This window comes from Ptychodera flava, chromosome 22, assembly GCF_041260155.1.
Source record: "Ptychodera flava strain L36383 chromosome 22, AS_Pfla_20210202, whole genome shotgun sequence".
In the NCBI taxonomy this organism is placed as follows: Eukaryota; Metazoa; Hemichordata; class Enteropneusta; family Ptychoderidae; genus Ptychodera; species Ptychodera flava.
Window position 1 is genome coordinate 26,888,562 of NC_091949.1, and position 24,978 is coordinate 26,913,539.

Genomic DNA, 24,978 nt, shown 5'->3' on the forward strand with positions numbered 1-24,978 from the left:
AAACCATAGACCCTCGAGAAAAACGGGACAGGCCTACATGCAACCCACAGCGTCAGTCTATGGTAAATAAACACGATGTTACAAGTAATACGTTCATATCACTGTGCTTGCGCTCGATTGCCGATATCAACGAAAGAGGAACACGCCGACGCTGTGTGACCCACAGGTTATCGTAATGTGCTTGGATAGTCGTTCGGGGCGGGCGGCCGCAGGTCGCCGTTTACTTCTTTTTTTTACCAAGTAAACGGCGACCTGCGGCCGCCCGCCTCGAACGACTATCTAAGCAACGTTACGATAACCTGTGGTGTGACCCATCGACACAACGACTGAGTGGGCCAAACAATGTCATGTGCCTTTCTACGTGACAAACATACACGCGAAATTCACATGACGCTGGCAAATGCCTCTGGACGCTATCCAATGATAATGCTCGTTGTATTGGATATATTGACTGGAATGTTTGCGCACCAATCAGCACCTAGTTTATAAATAGGTTTTCCAGTGAGTCATATGATCGAGCCTTTGCGAAAATGGCGCTTGTGAAGAAGATCTTTCAGCGCGAGCGAAAATTTGGTCGTTCATCTCCATTTAGTAACTCCAAATCAACACAAAACTATCCGTAAGTAGTAATTTTACTGTACTACTTGTTGTTCAAATTTCCTGCGATTTGGACGGTCGTAACAATGTCGCTTCTCCTTCATTGCAGGTCACCGGAATCACTTGTTTCAGAGAAAAGGTAAGCTGTCGTGACATTAACTCTGAATTTTGTTGACATCAGCTTACGGACCGTTCATGACTTCCGAATACCACAATTTCCGGGTCATTGTACTGTAATACTGTGTTTTATTTCAAAGTCGCTTAAATCCTTCCATGTTATAGAGCACAGCGAAAAAACTTTGCAAAATAAACGTTATCGCGTTCAGTATGTCATGCAAACTATCGTAATTCCCAGTTTCGTTTCCTTTGCTGTCAGGGAAATCCGTAAAACGAGGACTTCAAAAATTTCGAGTGCAGCAGTATGCATGGCAAACTCACGTTATTGGAAAAAAAAAACCAATTAAGTGATTCGAGATGATCTCGTACTTGTGAGATCGATATCTTAGCCCTGGACAACGACACAGTATACCCACGATATTCAAGTTATTTCCATACAATAGCCTCTCAGAACTAACCCAGTTCTCAAATCGAGTGCAAAACTCAGGACGTGAGTCTCAGGCGCGTGACGGTTCGTCTGTCAAGCAGCCAGGGTGAGTCACCAGCTGGACGGTGGCGACGCGACGGTGTAGCCATGAACTCTCCAGCACCTGCAGCTAGTTTGTTTATGGTAGTGTCTCGTGACCCGAACGTATTAAATTTGCCGACGTTACATAAATGTGTTTGGCGTTGTACTTGCATAACTATGTGTGGCAACAATGCACTTATTTTCTCATGACCCTGTACAAGTCACCTGGTCGATTGGTGTTATCAGAAGGGTTTTGTCTGCTGCTATCGAGAGCAGTGAACTCGTAAACAAGCCCTCCTCTAAAGCGGAAAATCTTGTACATGTTACATTACATGTAAAATGTCTGTAAGTGGCAAAGCTCTATGAAGACAATGGATAGTCCCACTTTTACCCATTACAAATATGAGGTAACTATGAAGAAAACTTTTGCCCAAGTGAAAAAGAGGGCAAGAGTTTAGGCCCCCTCATACCTGGAAATCTCTTGAATCGCAGACTTTCCCCTGAAGAAGCACATCAAATACAACTTTTGGAGGGGTTTATAGTCAGTCAATCATAAGCCAAAGAGTCAACCTACGACTAATTGCAACAGAAATCATTTTATCACCATCCATTTTTGAAAAGTCCTAGAAATAACATACTAAAGTATAATAAAATCTAAGGGGTGCAACAGTGCCTAATTTGCATAAATGTAAAGGGGGCTCATGGGTATAAAATTGTCGCTGATAGATGGTTTCTACTTAAAATATGTGGCTAAACATGATTTTGATACAGGTTTTTTGGCTTATTTGCCTCCTTTTTGGTCTAGGCAATGTTGTTGAAAATATTTTGTCGTCATAGAAATATTCCTCATTTGCATAAATCCAATATGGCCGCCACAACACTTCACTTTTCTTAGTTTTTCTCGAATTAATAACTATTTTTAAGCTACTACTGACAGCAATAGAATAATTTTTTCACATTGTATTTTAGACAAGTCCTAGAATAACATACTAAAAGCCTAGTACAATCTAGAATTGTAAACAGTGCCTAATTTGCATAGATGTAAAAAGATTATGGGTACAAACTTAGTGCTGATAGAATGTTTCTGCTAAAAATAATTGGCTAAACATGATATGTTATGCAGGTTTTTGGCTTATTTGCCTTGTTTTTGGTTTGGGTAATGTTGATGGAAATATCTAGTCGTCATAGAAATATTCCTAATTTGCATAAATCCAATATGGCCGCCACAACCTTCACTTTTCTTTGTATTTTTCCCAATTAATAACTATTTTATGCTACTTCTGACAGCAATAGAATTATTTATCCACTGTGTATTTCAGAGAAGTCCTACAATGACATACTAAAAGCCTCGTACAATCTAGAAATGTAAACAATGCCTAATTTGCATAAATGTGAAAAGATTATGGTTACAAACTAGGTGCTGATAGAATGTTGCTACTAAAAATATTCGGCTAAACATGATATATGCGGTTTTTGGCTTATTTGCCTTGTTTTGGTTCAGGCAATGTTGATTCAAATATTTTGTCGTCATAGATATTTTCGTCATTTGCATAAATCCAATATGGCCGCCACAACACTTCGCTTTTCTTTGTATGTCCCTAATTAAACTATATAAGCTACTTCTGACAGCAATAGAATTAATTTTTCTTTGTGTATTTTAGAGAGGTCCTAGAATGACATACTAAAAGTCCAATACAATCTAAGAGGTATAACATTACCTAATTTGTATAGATATCAGGGATCACTTTGGGGCGCGACAACGCGATATTTACGCTCAAAAATCAGAAAAATCGCATTCAGAAAAATCAATTGGGCAAAAAGGTCGCGCTGATAATTCAAATGGCGCGTACGTGATACCTTTACGCGATCTAAATTCATCGGTAATATTTGGCAGGTTTTCAGTACAGAACCACTCGTTGTGTCGCCGTTGAGAGCGCTATAATTACGCTAGAAAAAGGCTGTTGCAGAGTTACCCGTTTCAACAGCGTTTGTGATTGGTTGCCCACAGGAAGTTTTGCGTTCATTGACAAATCATTGGAGTCGATACAGCAAGTGTTCATTGCTGGTGTACAGTGTGTTGTCGTCGCTCAAAATGGCGCTTTCGAAGGAATATTCGTGTCCAGTACGAGTGGTAGTGCGAAGAAAAAACGAAAATGCACTATTCTGGACTACTGTACTTCCGTTACTCCCGCACTAGAAAGTATGGATTCGATCGCCTCCGATTACAACTACACTCAGTGTGACAGTTTTCGGACAGGGTAGTGAATTTCGCCCAAAGCCGTTTCATAAATGACGAGCACAACGAAATCTTATTATCATACCTTTCGAAACTTTATTGTGTTTATCCTCAAAATGTTAACACCGACAGAAGTGGCATTTAGGGGGTCAAAGTTGCCAAATTTTTGCCCCCATGTTGAGTGCATGTAATCGGACTGCTATCGCAGTAATCGGACGTCGTATTTTGAATGTGATAAGGGGCTAAATATTGATATTTTGAAACTTCGAACCCCGATTTTCAATTTCGATGAGTTTAGAAAACTATATGGAAATATTTCGTGATAATTAGTTACGTTTAATCCATGGACGACGCAACTATATTTCAACGTGTATAGCGCTGAGATATTGGACACGGGCTGTCCCTGTGTGTTGCGTTCGACACCTCGTATCGTACGGTGTGGCTAACTTCACCAAGTTTGTAGCCCGAAATAGCTTCTACAAAAAAAATCCAAAACGGGACGGCAGCGTCACCTGACTTAATATGCTGTAGCATGACTTGTAAAACGCTATCAAAACGGAGCGAAGTGAGTATAACGAACAGCATGTCATGTAAATGTCTGAAAACTGAGGTCATCCAAAAACTGTCTCACTGAGTGTATTGTTATGCAAATTAACCAATATGCAGAAAATCAGGGAAAGTTAGGTCCGGTTCCCACAGGCTTTGAAATTCTCCCACAGTTTTTTTTTATGTGCGATTTTATCTCATGCCGTTCTTGAGCCAGGGTAATCCTGAGATATAAACGGATAATGGAGCAATACATTCACTGATAAGAGAAATATGCATATTGAATTGAGAAAAATGCGACATTATGTTCAAGTAATGTATGCATTTATCTTAATTTTTGTCCAGGCAATATTTTTGAATACATTTTATCGCCCGAGAAATATTCCTAATTTGCCTAAATCAAGTATGGCTGCCACTGTTTTCACTTAAAAATTATATTTAATCTACACAACAAGTAGTTTTTGTTTCCACTCTGTATTGAATGTATTGAATGACAAACAAAATGACTATTAAGAGGGGAGACAGTGCATAATTTGAATAAATATAAAACTTAGAAAAGGGAACAAAATCGTTGCTGTTAATAGATTTCTTAAAAATATTAAGCAAATTGATATTTAATTCAAGCAATTTGATTATTTAATGTACTTTTGTGAAAATCATTTAAGATTCCTCATTTTACATAACTGCAATGTGCCCCTCCTACCACTTTACTTTTCCCTTTTTGACCTATAGTGTAAATGACTATATATAATGTTAAAAAACAACGGAGATCATTAGAACTAAATTTTAGTAGGGTCATGGAAGTTACATATCGCAAGTTTAAAGGCCTGTGTGGGCACCAGATTTTCTCATCAGAAAATTTACCCACCAGATTACAATTTCAATGGAAAACAAAAGGCTATTACACCTCAATCATTCTCTCACAGACTAGAACAAGGCGATCCAGGGATCGCGAAAAGTGCATTTAATGAAGTTGTGCATAAGACAGCTAATTTACCCAAATGCTAAATGGTCATAGATGCCATACAAACCTGGTGCTGATAATCTATTTACGAAAGTGATTTAAGAGATAAGCTGACATTGTAACATCATTTTTTTGTTTTTAGTTCAGGGAATGTTTTCAAATATATTTTACAGCGATAAAAAAATTCTTATTTGCATTTGTCCAATAAGTCAACCATGTCACTTCCTTTTTCTAATTGGAATATGAATTATTTCTTCACCTTAAATACTTAAAAGGTCCAAAAAGGTATATTCAAAGCTAATACAATCTACATTGTGCAAAGGGCTAATTTTAAAAGATTTTATAGGAAATGCCTACACTGTATTAAATGTAATAATTGAAACTTGAAATGTTTTACAATATTGTAAAGAGAGATTGGAAGTGTTTACTAACATTGCTAATATATATATATTTTACCTAATTTTGAGCGATTTCTCATGTGCATAAATCCTATATGATGACTATTAAAATACTTTTCTTTAATTTTTCAAATTGACGTCAACTCTATTTTCATTAATTATGTTATCAGTAAAATGAGAAGTTACATTAAGAGACACTACTTGTTTAAGTTATTTAATACTTTAAATTCTTCCTATCGAAAGATGTCCATTTTATAACTTGAATGAACATTTTGCTCAGTACAAAGAAATTGACATGGTTATTTATTTTCTGTGTATTTTAACTCATTGTAATGATTATATACTAATAGGGCCTACAGAATGAAAAGCCCTGTAAAAATAATTAATGATTGATTCGTATAGTTCATTTCAATTATCTAGAGAATTTGCATAATGTCAATAACATTGGGAACTTACTGGAAGATTTGGATTTTCTTAATGCATACCAAAATGCTTGGCCAAATAACCAACACTTTGTACTAAGCGAGGCTGAAGAAAATTTGTGTTTCAGCTCTATTTTCTTTTATTTTCACCCTTACCCGTATTACTAATATAGATTAAGTGTTGGTAAAATGTAATTAAAGACCAGGTTGTGTGGTCACTGGTAAATCAGATATACTTTTGACTGTGTGCAACTTGCCTGTTCATGCCACATACAGAAATTTATGATAATAATGATAAATAAATTATAATGATCATGATGATATAGAGGTACAATTGTTATACTATACTGCCAATTATCATGAAATATGGATAAGGAAAGCTGTTCCTTTATCAGCTGAAAGACATTACAATAATCAAAGGACACAGCATTTCTCAAAATTTTGAAATTTCTTGAAGACAACAATTGAAAATTAATATAAAGTCATATAATGGACTGAAGAGAGAGATTTCCTGTTTAATCTTACCGTACACAGCCATAGCATTTGAGGAAAAACTGAAAAAATCTGTTGACTGAATCATGATAATCTAAATCACTGGTAAAAGCAAATCTAGATACTTTTCATAATGTTACATGGTCTAGCTGCTCTTTCAAATTTTCATGACCGTGAAAAAAGAAAACCAAAATGTGAAGGGATTTGCATCACAGAAGCTGCCGTTAACGAGTTTATCAATTAGGATATCAAATTTTGACATCAAATTATCATAAAATTGGTTATCCTGTATTTTGAACCTTATGGAATATACGGCTAGTTTTCAATCGGGTTCGAAGTCTCACCTCAGATAGGCCAGACTCTCAATTCCTTGAGTGATCGATCTTATTGGTAATAATACAAAAGTCTAATAATCTGCAAATGGGAAGTCCATTACATAACAGCCTCATGAGTAATACTTGCACATCTAAGATCTGATATGATACGCAGTACAATTATATCATCCTATGCTTCACATCTTTTCATTGAGTTACCCTTCCCCATACTTATGGGTTCTACAATGAACTGCAGCAGCATGAATAACCCCGGAGAAGCAAAATCTAGACTTTCTGTTGTCAACGAAATGATTCTGGCTGTAAACAAATGAACCACCTAGAGGAAGATGTAAACAGAGAGGAAGAGGAAGAAATTTTGATATGATAATGACCATCATAATAATTGTCATCACCACTACCATCATGGTGATTCAAATGATGTTCGTATTTATACTAATGATAGTTTAATAATGAGAAAGATGATTCACAGGCACAACTGTTAAGTGTGGTAATTTATTAGTAACTGAATATTTCCATCGTCATTGAAGATAGTGACCAAAAGCATAAAATATTCCTTCAAAAATTTTACTGCAATCGAACATGTTGTAGGAGAAAATGACTGAAAATGACAATTGATGTCAAATTATTGAACACGTCCAATGATTTTTTATGAATAACCTTATCGTCGTCAAAGAAAGAAGAATATCCAAAGAAGAATTCTGATTCCCTTTATTTAAACAGTAAATGCTCTGAAACTTTTCTCTTTATTCATTGCATTTCTGAATAACCAGAAAATGTCAATGGAAGCTATTGTAGGCTTATTGTATTCAGAAGACATTTGTGTCAATTATGCAAATTAGGCCTTTTGTATTAAAATAATTAGCATGCAAATTAGGTCAACCTCATTTGTTTTAGGTAATTCTTGCAAAACCTTAACAATTTCATAGAGAAAAAAAAATTGTTTAAATATGAGCTTAAACATTCATTTTGTCTGAAATAGTGGAAAAACTGCGAATATATGCAAATTACTTAATTTGCATAATCTTTATTGTTCAAGACATTTAGAAAATAACTTGTTGAACCTTACTAAATTGTGTTGCAATGAAAAAAGTCACTTGAATTCAGTTTACATGCCCAAAATGTGAGTATAGCAGTCATTTTAAAGGCGATATATAGCTAATTTGAATATATGCAAATTTAACCAATTTGCACCCCTTAGATTTTCCTATACTTTTAATATGTCATTAGTGAGACCTTTCTAAAGGGCATGGTGAAGAAATAATTTCTGTTGCAATTAGTCCTAGGTTAAACCCTAAATTGACTGGACTATTAAGGTTAGTTTTAGTTTTAGGGTTAGCATATTTAGTGTTGTATATCCTACCTGAGAAAAATATTTTGAGGTGGGGACCTTAACTTTCCTAATAGAGGATATTGTTATTGGAACTTTCATTGTGCTTTGGATGGAAAAACTGCAAAATTAATCATTGGATGCAACATATTAAAGAGACTAGCCTCGTGTGGTGGGTAACTAGGTAGTTATTTTGACAAATTGATTATCAAGTAAAATTACAAAAACATGTAGTCCAAATCATTCATCTTCAATGTAACATCCGGATCAAATTGAAAGGAAGTAAAGCAAGTAATGGGATCTTTTAATCTCAAAATATTTAATCACTGATTTAGAAGAAGTTTCCATGATCCAAACTGTGTGTGAAGGTTGCTCATAGCATCTGCCAGCCCGGAATGGAAATGAAGTACCCAACAACAAACTGTACATGCAACTTTGGAATGTCTTTTGTTGTATGATTAGTGAAACTTGCTGATGTTACTGTATTTCTGTTTATTGTACGACAGTACAAAATTGTTCAATCACTGTTGCCGTTGTCATGTCAGTAAAATTTAACATGTCTCTTTCGCCCTTGAATTATTGTAACAGCTGGAATGCTCCTGACTTTGATGCCAGCCAAATCAGAGCTCTGGTATTCATTGAGAATGGCCTTGAAGGCAGAAGACTAATTTTTGATTCCAAAACTATCAAGAAAATCAAGAAGGAAGAGGTAAGTTGTATTTGGTGAAATTGTCTGGATTTACTAGTCATATCTCTATGTTTATCTGATTTGTGTGCCGATTTAAAAATTTAATGATATCAATATCATTCAGTCTGACTGAGGTAACCGTATGAACTGTAAGGTCTTCCATCACGTGCAAGCTAAGGAAAAACAACAAAACAATGGAAACAGAAAACCATTCATAAGGACACAAGAGGTCACCGAGGTTATCACCAAGACACCCTATTGTGAAGCAGGAAGGTTGTTGCCCCCGAAGGTCGTACATTGAGTCTATACAATTCTTACCTTCACATTTGGGGTCATTATTGTTCAGTGACTCACACAACCAGCTGTTCACTGCTTGAGATCCTTCAAGTAATGAATCAAGCTGCATGTCCTCACATAGCCTTTTTACAATAAGGACAAAAGAATAATAAATGCATATTTTTTCAGAAATTAGTTTTTTTTGGAAATAACTGATTCAAAAGAGGTTGAAAATTGTTCATTCAAAAGATTGAAAGTATTGTGTGTGTCCTTGATCAAGTATGTGAATACAATGGTGAAAGTTACTTTAGAATACCAGTTATAAATATTTCTGAATGGAATTTGAGGACATAACTTTTGACACTGGCTGTTACGCTGTCACATTATTATCCTTAGGGCTAGCTGCCATATTTAAAACTTGAGGCCTGGCCAAGCTATGGTAATGAGAGAGAGAAATTATCATCTTTTGTGATTGATAAAACCATTAATATATTTTTACAGAACATTATACAGGTTCTCATTAGTATTTTACTTGTATACTGTATCACGTGTTACATTTAAGAAGAAATAGAAAAAGCGACATTTTTTCAGTCTGCATTTTAGCAGGACGCCATACAGAGATTGACACTTTTTCTTGCGTGTTTGATGTTCGGACAGAAATCATGTTGCATCAACAAGACACACCTTGCCAAGAGTCGGACGACTCCAAAGCCAGAGAATGCTTCAAGCACGCCTACAGATAATGCAAATACACAGCCCCAGTACCAGGTAACATCTAATATTTAGTGTTCATTCCTTTGCTATTGTCCTATAAAAAGCATACACAGTCTCAGAGAGCTTTGAAAACATTTTATTCTGTGTTATAAATGCCATTGTTTTTAATCACATAGTTGATCCGTACATATATACAAAGAATTACATATAGGGGCAAAATGGCATTCTAAATTCTTCATGAAAATAATGTCAGATTTTGGCTCAAAACTCAAAATGTAATTTAATTTGCTTGAACATTTCCAAGAATTGACTTAAAGAATGTAATGAAAAGTTACAATTTTGCAGTCTGTGTATAGAGGATGGAAGTGTTTGCCTGATAGAGGTATGATTCACATTACATAGAGTTAGAGACTGTACTGACACTATCACTTTTGATTCACTTTATATCAGATTGGAAGGAAGAGTGGAGATGTCACCATGCTGGAAGAAATGGTGTATGGATCATTGCCAATGTCCAGTAAAGGAACCACAGTCAAGGTCCACGTGATCAGACAGCCTCCAGAGTTAATGCTGAGTAAGGTCTTCACTATCAAAAATCAAAGAGAAAGTCAAATGTGAGTACAAACAGTTCTCAGCTATTTTCAAGTTGTGCGTTTTCAGCCATTCTAATGCATAAAGTTCATGTTGTTCTATCTGACACCAATAACATGAAAACGCTCTGCAAATATGAAATTTTATTCACAATCTTCTTACAGATATATATTTTCTTTCTATCTAATGGTTTTACGTTTTTATTTTGTTGTTAATTCCAATAATAGAGAGCAAGAAAACCTCGGAGGAGATGATGTCAGTTTATCGTCAAGTGAATTTTCAATTCCACAAGCTATAAAGAACAACAACAGATCCAGTGACAAGTCTAGTGTTGGTAAGGTCATGTACAAGTTGTTTACCATGGTTTTTGTTTAGCAGGCTTCCCATCCCTTGCCAACCGCTGAATGACCTGTTCATGATTTTTTCAAATTGATTACCGAAAGTTTGAGCTGTAATGATTGGTTGAACTTGATGTATTAAGAGTGCTGATTGGCTAGGTGTAAGTGCACTAACAGAACCTGTTGACAGTGTAAAACATTTACATGTCATGTGCTTTGTCACATTTTGGTGTACAATGACAAATTGTTTTGAGATCAAGTGATGAACGTTTAATAAAAGCATTCGGAAACACTTCAAAATAGGACAAACCTTCGACTAGTACATAACACATCAAGATATTACTCTCAGCCCTGCTTTTGCAAACCACTCAAAGTTCAAATATACTGTGATTATTTGCCCCCCCCCAAAAAAAAAACAAACAAACAAAAAACAAAAAAAACCAAACAAACAAATTGCAGTAATTCCGTTTTGCAACTTTTGTCCTGCTCAGTTTTGCCATTGTGATTGAAGTACATGTAATGAGAAATTGTTTCAAGCATGTAATGTGACAAATCTTCCTACTGATTATCATCAAGCCTTCAATGAGAGAACAGTGAAAGTAATTCAGTTATTTTGACATCTTTTCCAGCCCATAGTCTACCCATGGAAATGCCAACGTCTCCTCTAAAACATTACAAAAGCAACAATTATGATGATGACAGTGGTATAGTCAGATCAGGTAAGCTTGCTTTACTTGCGCTAAGTATTTCTGGTGTCACTTTTCTTTAACCTCCGTACTCCAGACGAGATATCATAGCGTATGGGCAGAAAGGATTGTATTACTGGTTGGTCACAGGGCATCAACTTTGATAATTCAGCATATCTGTTCCCAGTTAGGTTCATTTAAAAACTGGCAGCTGGAAATCGAACAATTTAAACTCTTGCACAAACTTCCCTCAAGAAAATTTTTAAACTCGGCACATCACCCACTCTGAAAGTAATGCCACACCCATCCTCTACGGAAAGGCAACCCGCATACTGTACAATGGTCATTTTTCAGGTTCTCTTGGGTGACCATACACAGGTTTGACTCCACTCCCTATTGATATCAAGAGTAAAGAGCAGTGGTCACAAGACAAACTGTGGTTCTAGAGAAACAAATACCCAAATATTTAGCAACACTTGAAATTCAAAGTGGCTAGGATCTCTGTGTAATTCTCCATTTAGACAAATAACTTTCGATTTCCACAAAAACAAGCCAGTGTAAACTTTACACCATGCGCTTCAAAATCAGCCTCCGCAAGTGGTAGGCCAAAAATGCTTTGCAAAAGTTTAAGATTTTAAATATCAGTTTCAGAGGCACATACTAACTCAAGTTTTCAAGTCAAAATAAAACACTGAATGTAACCTGTGCTGAAGAAATCTTTTATTTTTCTCATCACGGGAAGAAAAGTGTATTGTATTTTGTGAATTTGACTGGAAACATGTCCTTTATCTTTTCAGCATCTACTAGTAGCTTTGCTACTCCCTATCCTTCACCAGGCACATCAGTGTCAAGCACTACCTCCAACAGCCTACAGAGGCGCTACATGAGACATCAAGCAACTACCATGGACTTCCGTCGCAGGTCGACGGAACTGTCCGGAACAAATTCAAGTGTTACCAGTGATGATGTGAGTGAAATTTTTCAGGTCAATTTTGACAGAAATTCAGTTTACAAATTGTAGTATGAAGCACGATGTGAAGTACAGGCTATGCTCTAATGTTTTATCATGATTTTTGTATAAACAGCAGACACTTGCTTTTAGCTTTCAAATTGGTGTTTATACCTGTTGTGATATTTCAGTAGTTTCAGTTAATTACTTGCTGCGTTAGGCTATTCCATACTCGATCTATTGGTATTGTGGCTATAGTGATGCTGTATCTCTGAAGGCAGCAAGCATTTGTCTCACCCGTTGAGGAATATTACATGCAAACTAATACTGACAATTGTTCCATGTTCTGTTGTTTCTCTTCACAGTCCTCACTTAGTCGTCGACGAAAGCAAAAGATAGGCCTCAGCATCATCATCTCTCTATGCAGCGACAAAGACGACATCAAAAACAGACAGTTCCAGACTTTCTTCTTCTCCCACTTCCCACTCTTTGAACACCACTTCTACAAACTGGGAATTGAGGTTGAAAAGTCCATTCATCAGAAGAACACGTATATCACAGCCATCCTGAAGGTAGGTGAACTGCAAAGTTTAGTCTGTAACTACTGACAGCAAAAGTGGGAATAAACTGTGTAAAGTAGAATTACCATAATTAAAAGGGACAAATGAATTTAACACAACGGTTTACAAGGGTACAGTTGGACCTTTCTCTACAAAGTGAGTATATGAATAGTTTCTTTGGAAATTGGTGGCCAAAACTGTTCAGCGTTTGACTTCATTTATTCAGAGTTTCAATATACTTCTTTCTCTAAAGATGTGGCCTGCTTCATTTTGCGAATACAATGTCATAAATCAACCAAATATTTACTATATGAATTAGAATACATATGCACTGACTCTGTAGCTGAAGATGTAGTGAGTCTGAGTCAATATGCTGACGTATAATCATCATTCGCCCTTCCTTTTCCTTTCTTTGTGTGGAGATTCAATTGCCCACTCAGAAAGATAATGTGTGGACCACATTCAGGAGCAAAACAGAGTAAAATGGAATTTCGTACGCTGGATTTCCTTGTCTGCCCCATGTGAGCTTCATGATGCCAGTTAAACTGTTGCACAAAGTAATAAATGATTACTACCAATAAATACTTGTTTTTATTACACTTGTTTATTCAGGCCGTCGATTCATTTCGTAATGGCATCCGGCTGCTATATACAGCACCCCGCATACAGGAACCAGTCTGGCTGAACATGACCACCTGTTACAATCAACACGGTCAGCTGTGCGATAAATTCATGCGACAGCTGGTGCTGGCATTAGACCAGTATGAGAATAAAAACACAAACTTGTAAGTATTGTACACATAACCTTGTTAAGCACTGTGCATAACAGTTGTTCTCAACAAAAACATTTTTATGAGTGTGTGGGTGACATGCATGCTTTCAGTAGGCATCGCTAGGCTTGTTCCAAAGAAGCTTCTGGGTATAATGTGTAATCTTATATATTATATCCCAACCAAGGGACTGTCCCTGAGGGCAGGTGACTGTGCCTGACGTCAGGAGGGCAAATGGTCTCCTGCCTTGAGGGTACATAGTCCTTTGTTTGGGCTATAATGTTTTTAGTACATGCCTCTTTTACATGATTTTCACTTTAAATTTTTTGATTTATTTGCAAATGACAATCACATTCGTTATTTCCATGTTAGACAAAAATCCGTGAAAAAGTAGAATGACTTTCATCGTCAAACAGCCCATCGATATATTTAAATTACTGTAATGCAGCCTATCAGTTTTTTGTGCATAATTTTCTAAAACCTAGTTTGCTAAATAACATTTGTAATTTGATATGTTTAAATTTCAAAGTTGTCAAGTTGATAATAGTTCAGTCACTTTCAGTCAAATGATGACTGTGCTGCCCTCGAGGTCATCAACAAATTTCCACAGAATCCTATGAGGGGTGCGACATTCAGTATATTAAGCATGCCAGGATAATTGCTGATATCGATATTTGCAGATGTGACATGGCTAGATAGTTCAGCAGAGGTGTGTGTGTACTGTACAGACATTAACCCAATTCTTATTGTTTCCTATTGCAGTTTTGTGAGTCGTCTGGTTACAGCAGTACTTATGAATCACCTTGCTTGGGTTCCCACAGTGACACCCAGTGGAGTGGCACCAAGTCAGCTGTACTTAGCTAAACATTCTTCTAACACAGTAGGTTAACATTATCAAGTTCAATACTTTCTTTGATAGTCCCCACAGACAAAGTTCCGGGGAACTGATACATTTGGTCATGACCGTGTGTCTGTGTGTATGTCCATGCATCTGTCGGTGCTTCTGTTCACGCAATTTCTCAGAGATGCCTGGAGTGATTTCTTTAAAACTTAGTGCAAGGATTACTACCTATGTCATACAAATGCATGTTGATTTGTTTTGTGATACAATCCAATATGACCATCATTTCCATCAATGGTTTCCTAATTCATTAACCAAGTGGGGACTATAGCATTTACAATGATTTGTGCTGGATGGATCATCAAGTGCTGAGCTCTTTAGATTCCATGTAGTATATGTCATCATTTTGAAATTCATTTAAAGCAGAATTGAGCAAAGAAAAAAATGTGTTCTAAACTACAATTTTAACAACCGTGTGTCCGTCCTAACAGTAACGTGCATGATTGCTTCCTCCACACTATAAAATACATATGGTTTTTTCCGACAAGAATCCAATGTGATACCCCAATGGCATTCAACATTTCATTTAACAATCAATTTACAGACCTCCTTTTGGAAAAAGGGTTTCTTAACATTAAAATGAGTAAATTTTACATTACATATCACTGTTTACACAATAGACCCCACCAAAGTGTTATTCCCTCCCCAATGTAACCATTGTATTCTTGTTTATACCCTTCAGCTGGATTTGCTGGCCAAATCACACCCCTACAATCCACTGTGGGCACAACTTGGGTAAGTACTTCTCTCATGGTATTGCATAAACCCATGGTCTACTGCAACATTAGTTGACTCCTGTCTCAGACAGAGATACACACAGTGTTGGCCAACCTGTTTGTTAGTGATGGTTTAGGTCTTTGGGATAAATATCAGTTTTGTTCACACGTAAGTCCTATTGTCATTATAGCAGCATGCAGTTTACACACATTGATGTGGTTCGTTTCATCGTCCCTTACAAAGTTCAGTTACTTTACTAAACTTACAAAAGGCAAACAGAAAATATGAGGAAAATATGCTTGCCGTGTTTTCATGCATTTAAAAGTTAGAGCGCTTTTGATGAGGACGAGTACCTGATTAATTCTGGTATCATTTCTTTTGACAGAGACTTGTATGGGGCTCTAGGGGTGCCCTTGAAGACTGCAAAGACCGTGGTGGTTGGAAAGAACTCTGAGGTGGTGTGCAGGTTGCTATACATCCTCAGTTACTTCATCAGGTGTAGTGAAGTCCATGAAAATGTGGAAAAAAGACAGTCCATATCCGAGGAGGATATGCTTGGAGCAGACACTCCAATGTTTGAACGCCCTCTTGATTTTGAGGGGTCAGAGTTCGTCATGGTTGACCTGCTGCAGAATCAAAATTTACACAAACACTCCAAGGGTAGACGCAGGGATACGGACTGTTCAGAGAGCAGCGGTTTTGATAATGATCAAATTGTAGGCAACCATGGAAAATTTGATGTTGAATCTAGTGATGGGGACAGCGGTTTTCATTTGGATGAGCTTAACTGTGATGTCAGGAACTCTTTCAGGGAAGAAACCGTTGCCATGGACACAAGTGATGAAGGTAAACATGAGCAGATGAGAATTGATTCAGACAAAGTAATCCCAGATCAAAATGAAGACATTACTAAAAGTAAGAATCAGACTTCCCAGGAAGAGGAAAGGGATGACAGTTTGTTGCCAAGCAACGAAGATGCTACAGAGCAAACCACTCAGGAAACAGAGGAAGAAGACGACACCAGCAATAATAATTTACAGAATGATAATAGTGAATTCAAATGCAGAGAATCACCAGTCAGTTGCACAGAACACAAGATTGAACATTTAATCTCAGTTGGAAAATCGTAAGATGAGATGATATCGGCAATGTGACAAGCTTTGAGAAACATGCACCACATGAAGGTAAAAATGAATGTGAAAGAACATTGGAGTCTGAATTGGATGGACTCAAACTTGAGAAGCATGACGGGAATTCTGCTCCACAGGTTCCTCTAGCTGCTAGAGCGTACCGCAGACTTGGCTCAATGGAGGGAAGCTGTAGTCTGTTTGATGAATATTTCTCAGAGGAATTCCAAGAAGAGCCTCTGGAGGGAATCTCAGAGAGAACAACTCCTGAAGAAACTGACATTACTCTTCAAGACGGGGACTGTGATAACAATGGAAATGCTGGGTCATGCGATCAGATTTGTGAGCCGTCCTCGGATGTTGTGAATGTTGAATCTTGTGAACACTGTGAAGATGAAAACATGGTCAAGATATTGGAAAGTGAAAAGGAGCAAAGCCAAGACAGTGCTGTCTTGAGTCTGCCAGTAAGTGAGGAAAACTCGGTGGCCAGTGAACCAGCCACTCCAACCACAACTCATGCATATATCAGGCCCAGGACTCTGGAATTCAGCCCCAATCCACAGCTTGTTAACAGAATGATCTCGACGACATCAACCACCAGCGATTTTGACCCGTTTGTGAATCCTGAAGAGTTACCATTACCAGGGTAAGTTGTGTTGCCACTGTTTGTGCAACACGGGCCAGTAGAGAGTAGAAAAATTGCAGTGTCGTGGCTCTTGTATTCTTGAAGTGCAGTTGATATCAGTGGATAGTTAATATGATCTGATAAAATGTTATGAGGCTTATCGCAGATCAAGAGGAAATAGAATTTGATGATGTACATTTCAGAAAATCTTAGACATGATGGCTATTGCACTTTATATGCATTTTGTATGGTTTCATGAAGAAAGACAACAGCATGCAGTTGAAAATCAATGTGGCTTTTAGTGACTGTATACATGCAATGTTGATTCACAAGTGATCATTTGAGGAGCACTCACAGAATTCATCATCAATATTATGACAACTGTACAACCATTGGTCTTTTGAACAAAAGCCGTTGACATTAAGGACATTTTCATTTCAATTTGGCCTTACAGGACAGATCAGCTGGTAACATCAGTTGAAAACCAGTCAAGATTTGAGTCTAATTTTGGTCGCTCCTTGCTGGGTGGATACTCATCCCACTACCTGCCTGACTTTGCCCTCCATGGAACAAAAGAGATTGACAAGAATGAAGTCATTGATGAACTCAAAGTGGCTGTACAGGTAAGTGCAGTTTTATTTGATCTTTACTGCGCCTTCAAATTTCTGTAAACCTATACTTGGGCTGCTTTTTTTTCCTGCAGAATATGTGACAGGAAAGGGTTAGATCCCATTCATCTACCAGCTTTGTATCAATGTGTTTTAAACAATTCATTCCATGTCGTCATGACAGCAAGTGATCACCAAATACATGTAGGTAAATAACGAGAAAGATTATTACAGTCTTTAAAAAGACCAATGCTCAGTATATGTGTTATACTTGATCATAGTTTTAAGAAATTCTGTAACACAGCCAGTGATTGCAGGAGTCAGCTTTGAGTAACAATGATGAAGTTGAAGGTGAATTTGTTGACTTTTTTGGTGTCTGTTAATTTGCATCACTTCATCCAGTAATTTCAAAGAAAACTGCTGTAATTGACGTTGAGAGACCGTCGATCCTAAAAGCTGACACATGAGAAATGTTATATAAATGTTAATGATTTGCCTTAGTGCTGACTCTCTTAAAATGAAACTCCTTACTTCAAAAGTTTTCAGAATGACTACAGCAAATTTGATATTGTGATTTTGGCACATGCAGAACAAATTGAGGTCAACACATTACATCCCCCCCCCCCCCCCCCCCCCCCCCCCCCAAAGAAATTACATTTCTCATGCAACAGCTTTTCTGGTCGACTGTCGCTAGGAGCTCCCTATGATCAGTGAATTGTGAAAGAATTATCGGTACTGCAGAATACTTGTTTTTAGTGCATACTCGTGAAGGTGTGGTGCTTCAAAAGTTTCATGACTTTCAATGTAATATGTTGCATTCAACCTGGAAATCTGAGAACCAAATTCACAGAAATATTTGTTTTTGGTAGAGGAAATTTAGATGCTATAGTCAACTGGTGTATTCATAGGCCATCACGTTAACTGATCTTGTTCTTTTATTACAGCACTCAGTTCTTGATGAACACATCGCAAAAGCTGTATGTGTAGTTGCCGACACCGAAAACTGGAAAGTGGAGCTGTTGTCAAACGAATGTGCCAAATCAGTGAACACTGAAAGAATGAGGGACATTGAAGTGTCTGTGTCAACCATTGTCATGGATATCCTGGTGTCTGTCTGTAAACTATGGCAACTGAAAATGCCCCCAGAATTTGTAAGTACCGGTAATTGGTGTCTTTCTTTCAAAATTGACAGCCAAGCATTTCTATCCTGTCAAGGAAGTGCATATGTTGAAGGTTGTCATGAAGTTGGTTATCAAAGGGACATAGGCTGTAACTTTTCATGATTTTTTCACGATTTTTGTTTTGTTTCAACTTTCAATTCTTTTTCTACCCCCCCCCACCCCCCCCCCCCACCCCCGCCCACCAAAGCATGTTGAAACACTCACTATACAGCTGGTTGACACAGTATGTATACTTGTAAAGAGCATTGCTATTGTTTACATTCGTATTCTAGTCTGGAGTAGAATCCATCTGTAAGCAATAGCAGTGCAGTCAATACATCTACAGGCTGATTGACAAGCTGAATGCTGTGTATCCCAACATGTTTTTGGGAGTAAGTCAAGAAAAACCAGTGGACATTAAAACAACAATAGTGTAAGAAATCATCAAGAGTTACAGCTACTGTCCAAGTAATTGAAAGTGTCTGTTTGTAAATTCCCCTACAAAAGCCTGCCACCTTTTCATTCATACTACAAAAGACCTTATAATTTCCTTACAATTTCCTTGTGTAGCTGTTTAATGAGGTTTTTCAGTTATGCGCATAATGAAGTAGCACTGTGGCCATTGGAGATTGTTACATATACATACCGTGTCTGGTCAGAGGGACTTCCTTGAATGGCATTCACTGTATCAAATAATAAAACTCAGTAGTTGCCTCTTCAAAGATTCGCATGTGTTTAACGCAACTCTAGCTGAACAATCCAATCGCACAAGCAAAGTACCATACACTGGACACAAGTGAAAATCATCAAAAACACAAAGTTTGTGTGGCTCCATGGCATTAATGACCTAGTGTGTTCAGCAGATCCAAAACAAGATGTGAAGTTATGACACATCTTTAAATGAGTTTTACGTTTTCTTTCCTTGTAGTGTGTGAGCCATTTGGAAGACAGACTTCAGGAAGTCTATTTCAAGAGCAAAGCCCTGGCTGAGTATCTCTTGGTCAATCGAAACACAAGTACCAAGGAGTTGTCTGCAATCTTAGGCATCAACCCAAATGATGTTGGCCTTCTCTTGAGTGTCACCTGTGTCCATTCGCCATGGGCTCTGAATAGCCTCGTCAACATGCCACGGTAGCGTCGCCGGCTGTATTCTCTCAGAGAGTCTCTGTGATGCAGTTTTTCACAGCTGAAAGCACCTGTGGTGACACATGTCGAGCCACTACCACTGCCATGTATGGTAATGACTGAAAGCTGTTCAAGAGAAAAGTGTCCTCTGATTACAGTTTGTGTTGGTGAAATTTCCTTCCAAGGGCTGGACTCCATTAATATACCGGTACATGGGAAAAGCTAGACTCGTGCAACATCTGTCCTTCACTTGTCAGCCAGCCGCCTTGTTGGAAAACTAATCTCTCTTTGATTCGACATCGGCAACTGTGATCTCCGGAAGATGAGGAATTATTGAAACCTGACCAGCAGGGATAATGGAAAGACATTTCCATGCTAGTCGTAGGTTATACCACGGTGTCGTATATTGAACACTGTCACACAATATGGACAAATGAATCCACTTTTTCTTTCAGGATTAATGTCAGCTGACAACATTGATAGAAAAGTTGTTTATTTCTTTGAACTGTCTTGTCAAAGCAATGCAAATACTGTTCAGTAAAATGAAATAGTTGCTGGTAATCATATTTTTTCTTTATGGCTTATCTTTGGATTCTTTGTATGTACTACATTATGAAGGCTTTATTTTATTTCTTTGGTTCAAATGCAGTCAAAAAAAAAGAAATACTAACAATTTTGGTTTACTTGATAAATTGTGACATGAAATTAGAATAAAAAAGGGATGAACAGAAATCAGACAGAAAGTTGTCCATCACTGTATCAGCCCACTCTGTGGAGATACATCATGTCTTCAGGAAATTATTTACTGAAAACACACTATATTAGGAGTTAGTTTACACCATATCAACACATGGTATAGGTCATTTGTAAAATTAGATTGTAAAATGTCAAAACATGTAAATCATATGAGATAATTTGGCAGGTCCAATTGAACTAAAAGAAGTAGATAGTGGATTAGATTATAAGTTGACCCCGAGGGCTTATTGCTGTTTGTGTACGGACAATCTCTGATATGGAGTCAACTTAAAGTACTCACATTCTGTTACTAGCAGTACTCTGACCAGGTCATGTGTACAAAATGTCCAAGTTGTAATTTATGACACCTGGTGTTGTTAACCCACCATCTGCACCTTTGCGATACAGATAGTATAATCGTTTATTGTACTGGGAAATTTCACAAAGGTTTTTTTGTATACATGGTTTTTGGAATTTGTCTTTTGGTTTTGTTCACCAATACTCTGCAAATGAATGAAAACTCAAGAACTATGTTTTTTTTTGAATCACAGACAATGGGAAATACTGGTCAATATTTCCAAAAAAAAGTACTCAGCTGCAATAAGTATCAGGTAAAACATGTATGACTTTTTTCAAAATTGGTGCTTGCCTGATATCAAATGTGTGGTATCACGTAAAATTCTTGCCAAAATGAATATCTTCATTTATCATGTCAATCAAAAAGGAAGTGATACTGGTAGTTATTTTATTCCTTGTGTATACACCGCTTTTTTCCTGAATGCTAGATATCCTAAATTTACATCTCAAGCAATGTTATCAGCGGGTTTTTCTCTTCTCAGTTATACAGTAGCTATCAGTGATGTAAACTTTGATGTAAACTTAGGTGGTATGGTAGATTTTCAGCAACTTAGGGAGTCTCATTTAAATTTACTGTGGCCAAGTCTGCCTTATTCATTTACAAAATGTCAGTGACATAAAAAGTTAGTTTTTGTAGATTGACAGCATTACTCCGTCACAATTTGTTTTGATGCAAGAAAAGTATTTTGAGTAGACTCTCTAATACCTTATGATCAGTCCCAATGATATTTCTGAACAAGGAACATACCTATTATTAGAACTATCCTTGCATCCTTTGATTATATTCTTTCTAATAGTGCAATGACCTGTCAATGTTCTACTATTGAATGTTACTGTCAAAACAGGAATCAGAATTAATTCCTCAAGCCTATATGACGCCTTTTGTTTAATTTTTCCTATGCAGAATTGAGTGACAGTAAAATATTTTAATAATGTAAATATGTAAATATAATAATAATCAGAAATTAAATAATAACAATTGACATAATAGGAATGTTGTTGTGTCCAATTTTATGAATGAAAGAGTGAATGAATGTATTTCATTGAGTGTAAACTGTGAATACATACATGCATCTGTACAGAGGAAGTCTGCAGTGTACCACTCAGTGTGTTTGCTTAGGGCACACAGTGAGTGAGACTACCCACAATTCCCCTTGATTTGTGTGCTCAGACATTATTTGCTAAAGGCTTCTTCAATTTTATCAGTGTCTGAACAATTTGAAATTTAGAATTTAATTTAAGGATTATTGGTTAAAACTATGTTCCAGAATTATTGATCATGTTTAAAATTCAGGAGTAAATTCTATAAGAATTCGATGTTTGAAGGTGCTAAAAATTGTACACTTGTCAAGGTAAAGTTATCAGCAACTAAGATGGTCTCATCATACCACCTGTCAGACATGTTAATTTCCTTTGTTACAAACATTCAAAAAAATCAGTACCCTTTCTTTTGCCAACACAGATGCAACTTATTCCCTTAGTCTCCTTGAAAATATTGCATATGGCTGTCAAAAATCTATGTTGAAAAAATCACAAAATTGCTATCTCCTCCGCGGAAAAGGGATTGATCTTCTCATTATTCACAGTGAGAAATTTGAGAATTATGATTATCAAAACTATGGTCACAGAATTTTGAAATATGGACCGAGCTTCTCTGTGTACAGAAGAAATTTGCTTCAGTTCAGTGAGTGATCTCCGTATGTACAGATCATGGAGAATTGTGGGTAGCCTCACTTACTGTGGGGCAGTAAGCAGATAAATGTTACTGGATTCCCTGGTCATTTTTATGGGTCTTCCCCACGTTCATTAGTCCAATTGGATGAGGTGACTGCAGAAATATTACTGGGGTTTGCAAATCATTTACAAATGTCTCCAAACCTTAGCAAAAGCGCTGACCACTGAATATGTAACTTTTGTGGATGTTACAATGGACATACTTTACCAAGTTCACGGTATGTTTCCTCTAAGATTACCTCTGTCAATGGACAAAGCAGAAACGTTCAGTCCTAATAGTGTCACTTCAGTAACAATTCTTGGATATCCATGACAGTACCCTACCGTACTTTCGATTAAAATCACACTATGGAACAAAGGTTGATATTGTAAACATGCAATATGTTCTACAAATTGTTTGGTGCAAAAGTATGATTGGCTATCCATTTTCCTGTGCCTACTCAAGATGCTTGCTTTCCAGCGTTGTCTTGTTCCCTGTATTGGTAGCAGGGGATCATGTCACCAGGCTGTCCTGACTTACCTGTTCTATATATAAAATTGCAAAAGTGAATTGGTTGAAAAAAACCCAGTTTGAATCATCTTAATAAAATCAGAATTAAGACGTGGTTCATGTAATTTCTATCACGTGTGATTGTACTAGTATGTACATTCATTTGTAGTCCTTAGGACATGAGTCTTGAAATCTATTACTGGCTTTGGCGTTACAAAAAGCCAGCTAACCTGAATAAATCAGTTCTGTCAGGGAAATTCTTACCAACATGCAGTGCTAGCCTCTAGTTAAGGATAGACATGTTCCTAGACCAGAGGCCCAAGACTTAATAACCATAGACAGTGAAGGGGGTCTTCCCCTCCCCCACCCCCTCTACTGGCTATAACAAACAAGTATAAATAGTGAGCAAACAAACAGACAACAGACTGGCAAGAGAAAAAAGACAAAAACATAAATGTTTATTCATTCAGTTGTCTATTTTATGGTGTTTTTTTTCTGTATATTCATTGCCCTTTAGTTTGTCAGCCTTAGGTCCCTCTACCAAGACATAACACACACAACAATGAACCATTCATCTTGAGTCAGGCTTGAAAAGCTGGAACTTTAGCAGTTGCTTGCATTAGATGCCCACTGACATAATCTCATTGCAACCTGCACTATTATTGTTGACCAAATCATGTCTGGGCATGAATTCATCTGTCAAGCATAACAATAACAACGCATACAATATGTCTTTCTGTTTCGACCTTTCTGTTTCGACAATCCAAAAAGTTGAAATTTCTACGTGCTTTGAGGACTAAAAGAGACACAGACACGCCCAAAATACCAAAAGCAATCAAGAGACACAATTTACCAGGGCTCAACCCTTTCAACACCATGGTTTGGCCCAAACCTATCGTTTTACATGGCAAAATTGGACCTTTATACAGGGAAATGGGGTGAAAGGGGAACAATAATGTGAGGATGCTGACAGATCTGTCAGCACAACAGTGTGCAGTGACAATATATCGATTTGTACTTGATAGGGAAAAAGAGGACAGGTTTGCTATTGATACATCAGTAGCCTTGCCATGGCTTTGTGATGGTTTCCTTTCAACATTATGGTACAGTATGAGAATAGAATGGACTAATAATAGTATTTGTAATGGAAATATCACCACCCATGAAAGTGGTGTATGACATAGAGTAGGAGTAATGTGGCAAAATGTTTAAGGCAAATCGAGTTCTTCCTATCCAAACAACTTTTTGATGTTTCAGACCATGGTATACGCTGTTGTAAATTGGTTGGGATGTCACATTCTTCATGTGTGAGATTTAAGAAAAATGCCCTATTAATAAAGGCCACATTCTCTCCAACAGAGAGCAGTGATAGAAAAATGCCAAGATTTTAGAAGGAACCTTCACTTGAATTGGCAACAGCATGCCAACAGAGCATGGAACAAGTGTTGTGTGTTGAATGCATGAAATTTAATATTAGCAAAGATATCGACAGAGTGAATGTTGTATACAGCAAAGTAACTCAAAGTGAGGTTTAAGTATATTCTTTGGAAACGTGTTCAGCTACAACACTGGGTGCAGGTTCATGGTGACTACAAAGATGTATTCTGTAAATTTGAAACAATAAATTGAAACAAGTTTTAATGGCTGGGCTCAGTAACATGATTGAAACCACTCCTGAACATCCAACAACGCCCTCATGAGACCAAAAAGCAAAAGGAGGACAAACTTTCCATGCCCACTCGCTAACCTCCCTGGAGAAAACAGTATGTTGAGTTTTAGTGAATTGGGCAGTGGAAATTAAGCTTTGGATGTTCAATATCACGGAGTATAATTTCATGACTAAATTTAATGTGGTTTTCTAAACTATGCCATTATTTAGGAAAAA

General features: G+C 37.1%; 2 protein-coding genes across 2 annotated transcripts; both read left to right on the top strand.

The window, feature by feature from the left end:
* Nucleotides 1–447: 447 nt before the first annotated feature.
* On the top strand, nt 448–16,268 carry LOC139123079 (folliculin-interacting protein 1-like). Its single transcript, XM_070689060.1, has 13 exons — nt 448–619; nt 707–736; nt 8,531–8,651; nt 9,564–9,674; nt 10,071–10,234; nt 10,439–10,545; nt 11,179–11,268; nt 12,033–12,202; nt 12,550–12,756; nt 13,357–13,529; nt 14,277–14,394; nt 15,098–15,150; nt 15,518–16,268. Exons 1-13 carry the CDS (start codon nt 531–533, stop codon nt 16,260–16,262), a joined length of 2,178 nt encoding a protein of 725 aa, XP_070545161.1. The 5' UTR covers nt 448–530; the 3' UTR covers nt 16,263–16,268.
* A 38-nt stretch (nt 16,269–16,306) lies between these two features.
* Nucleotides 16,307–21,859, top strand: LOC139123080 (folliculin-interacting protein 1-like). The gene is made up of 4 exons (XM_070689061.1): nt 16,307–16,905; nt 17,339–17,507; nt 18,437–18,643; nt 19,581–21,859. Exons 1-4 carry the CDS (start codon nt 16,439–16,441, stop codon nt 19,785–19,787), a joined length of 1,050 nt encoding a protein of 349 aa, XP_070545162.1. The 5' UTR covers nt 16,307–16,438; the 3' UTR covers nt 19,788–21,859.
* Nucleotides 21,860–24,978: the final 3,119 nt, after the last annotated feature.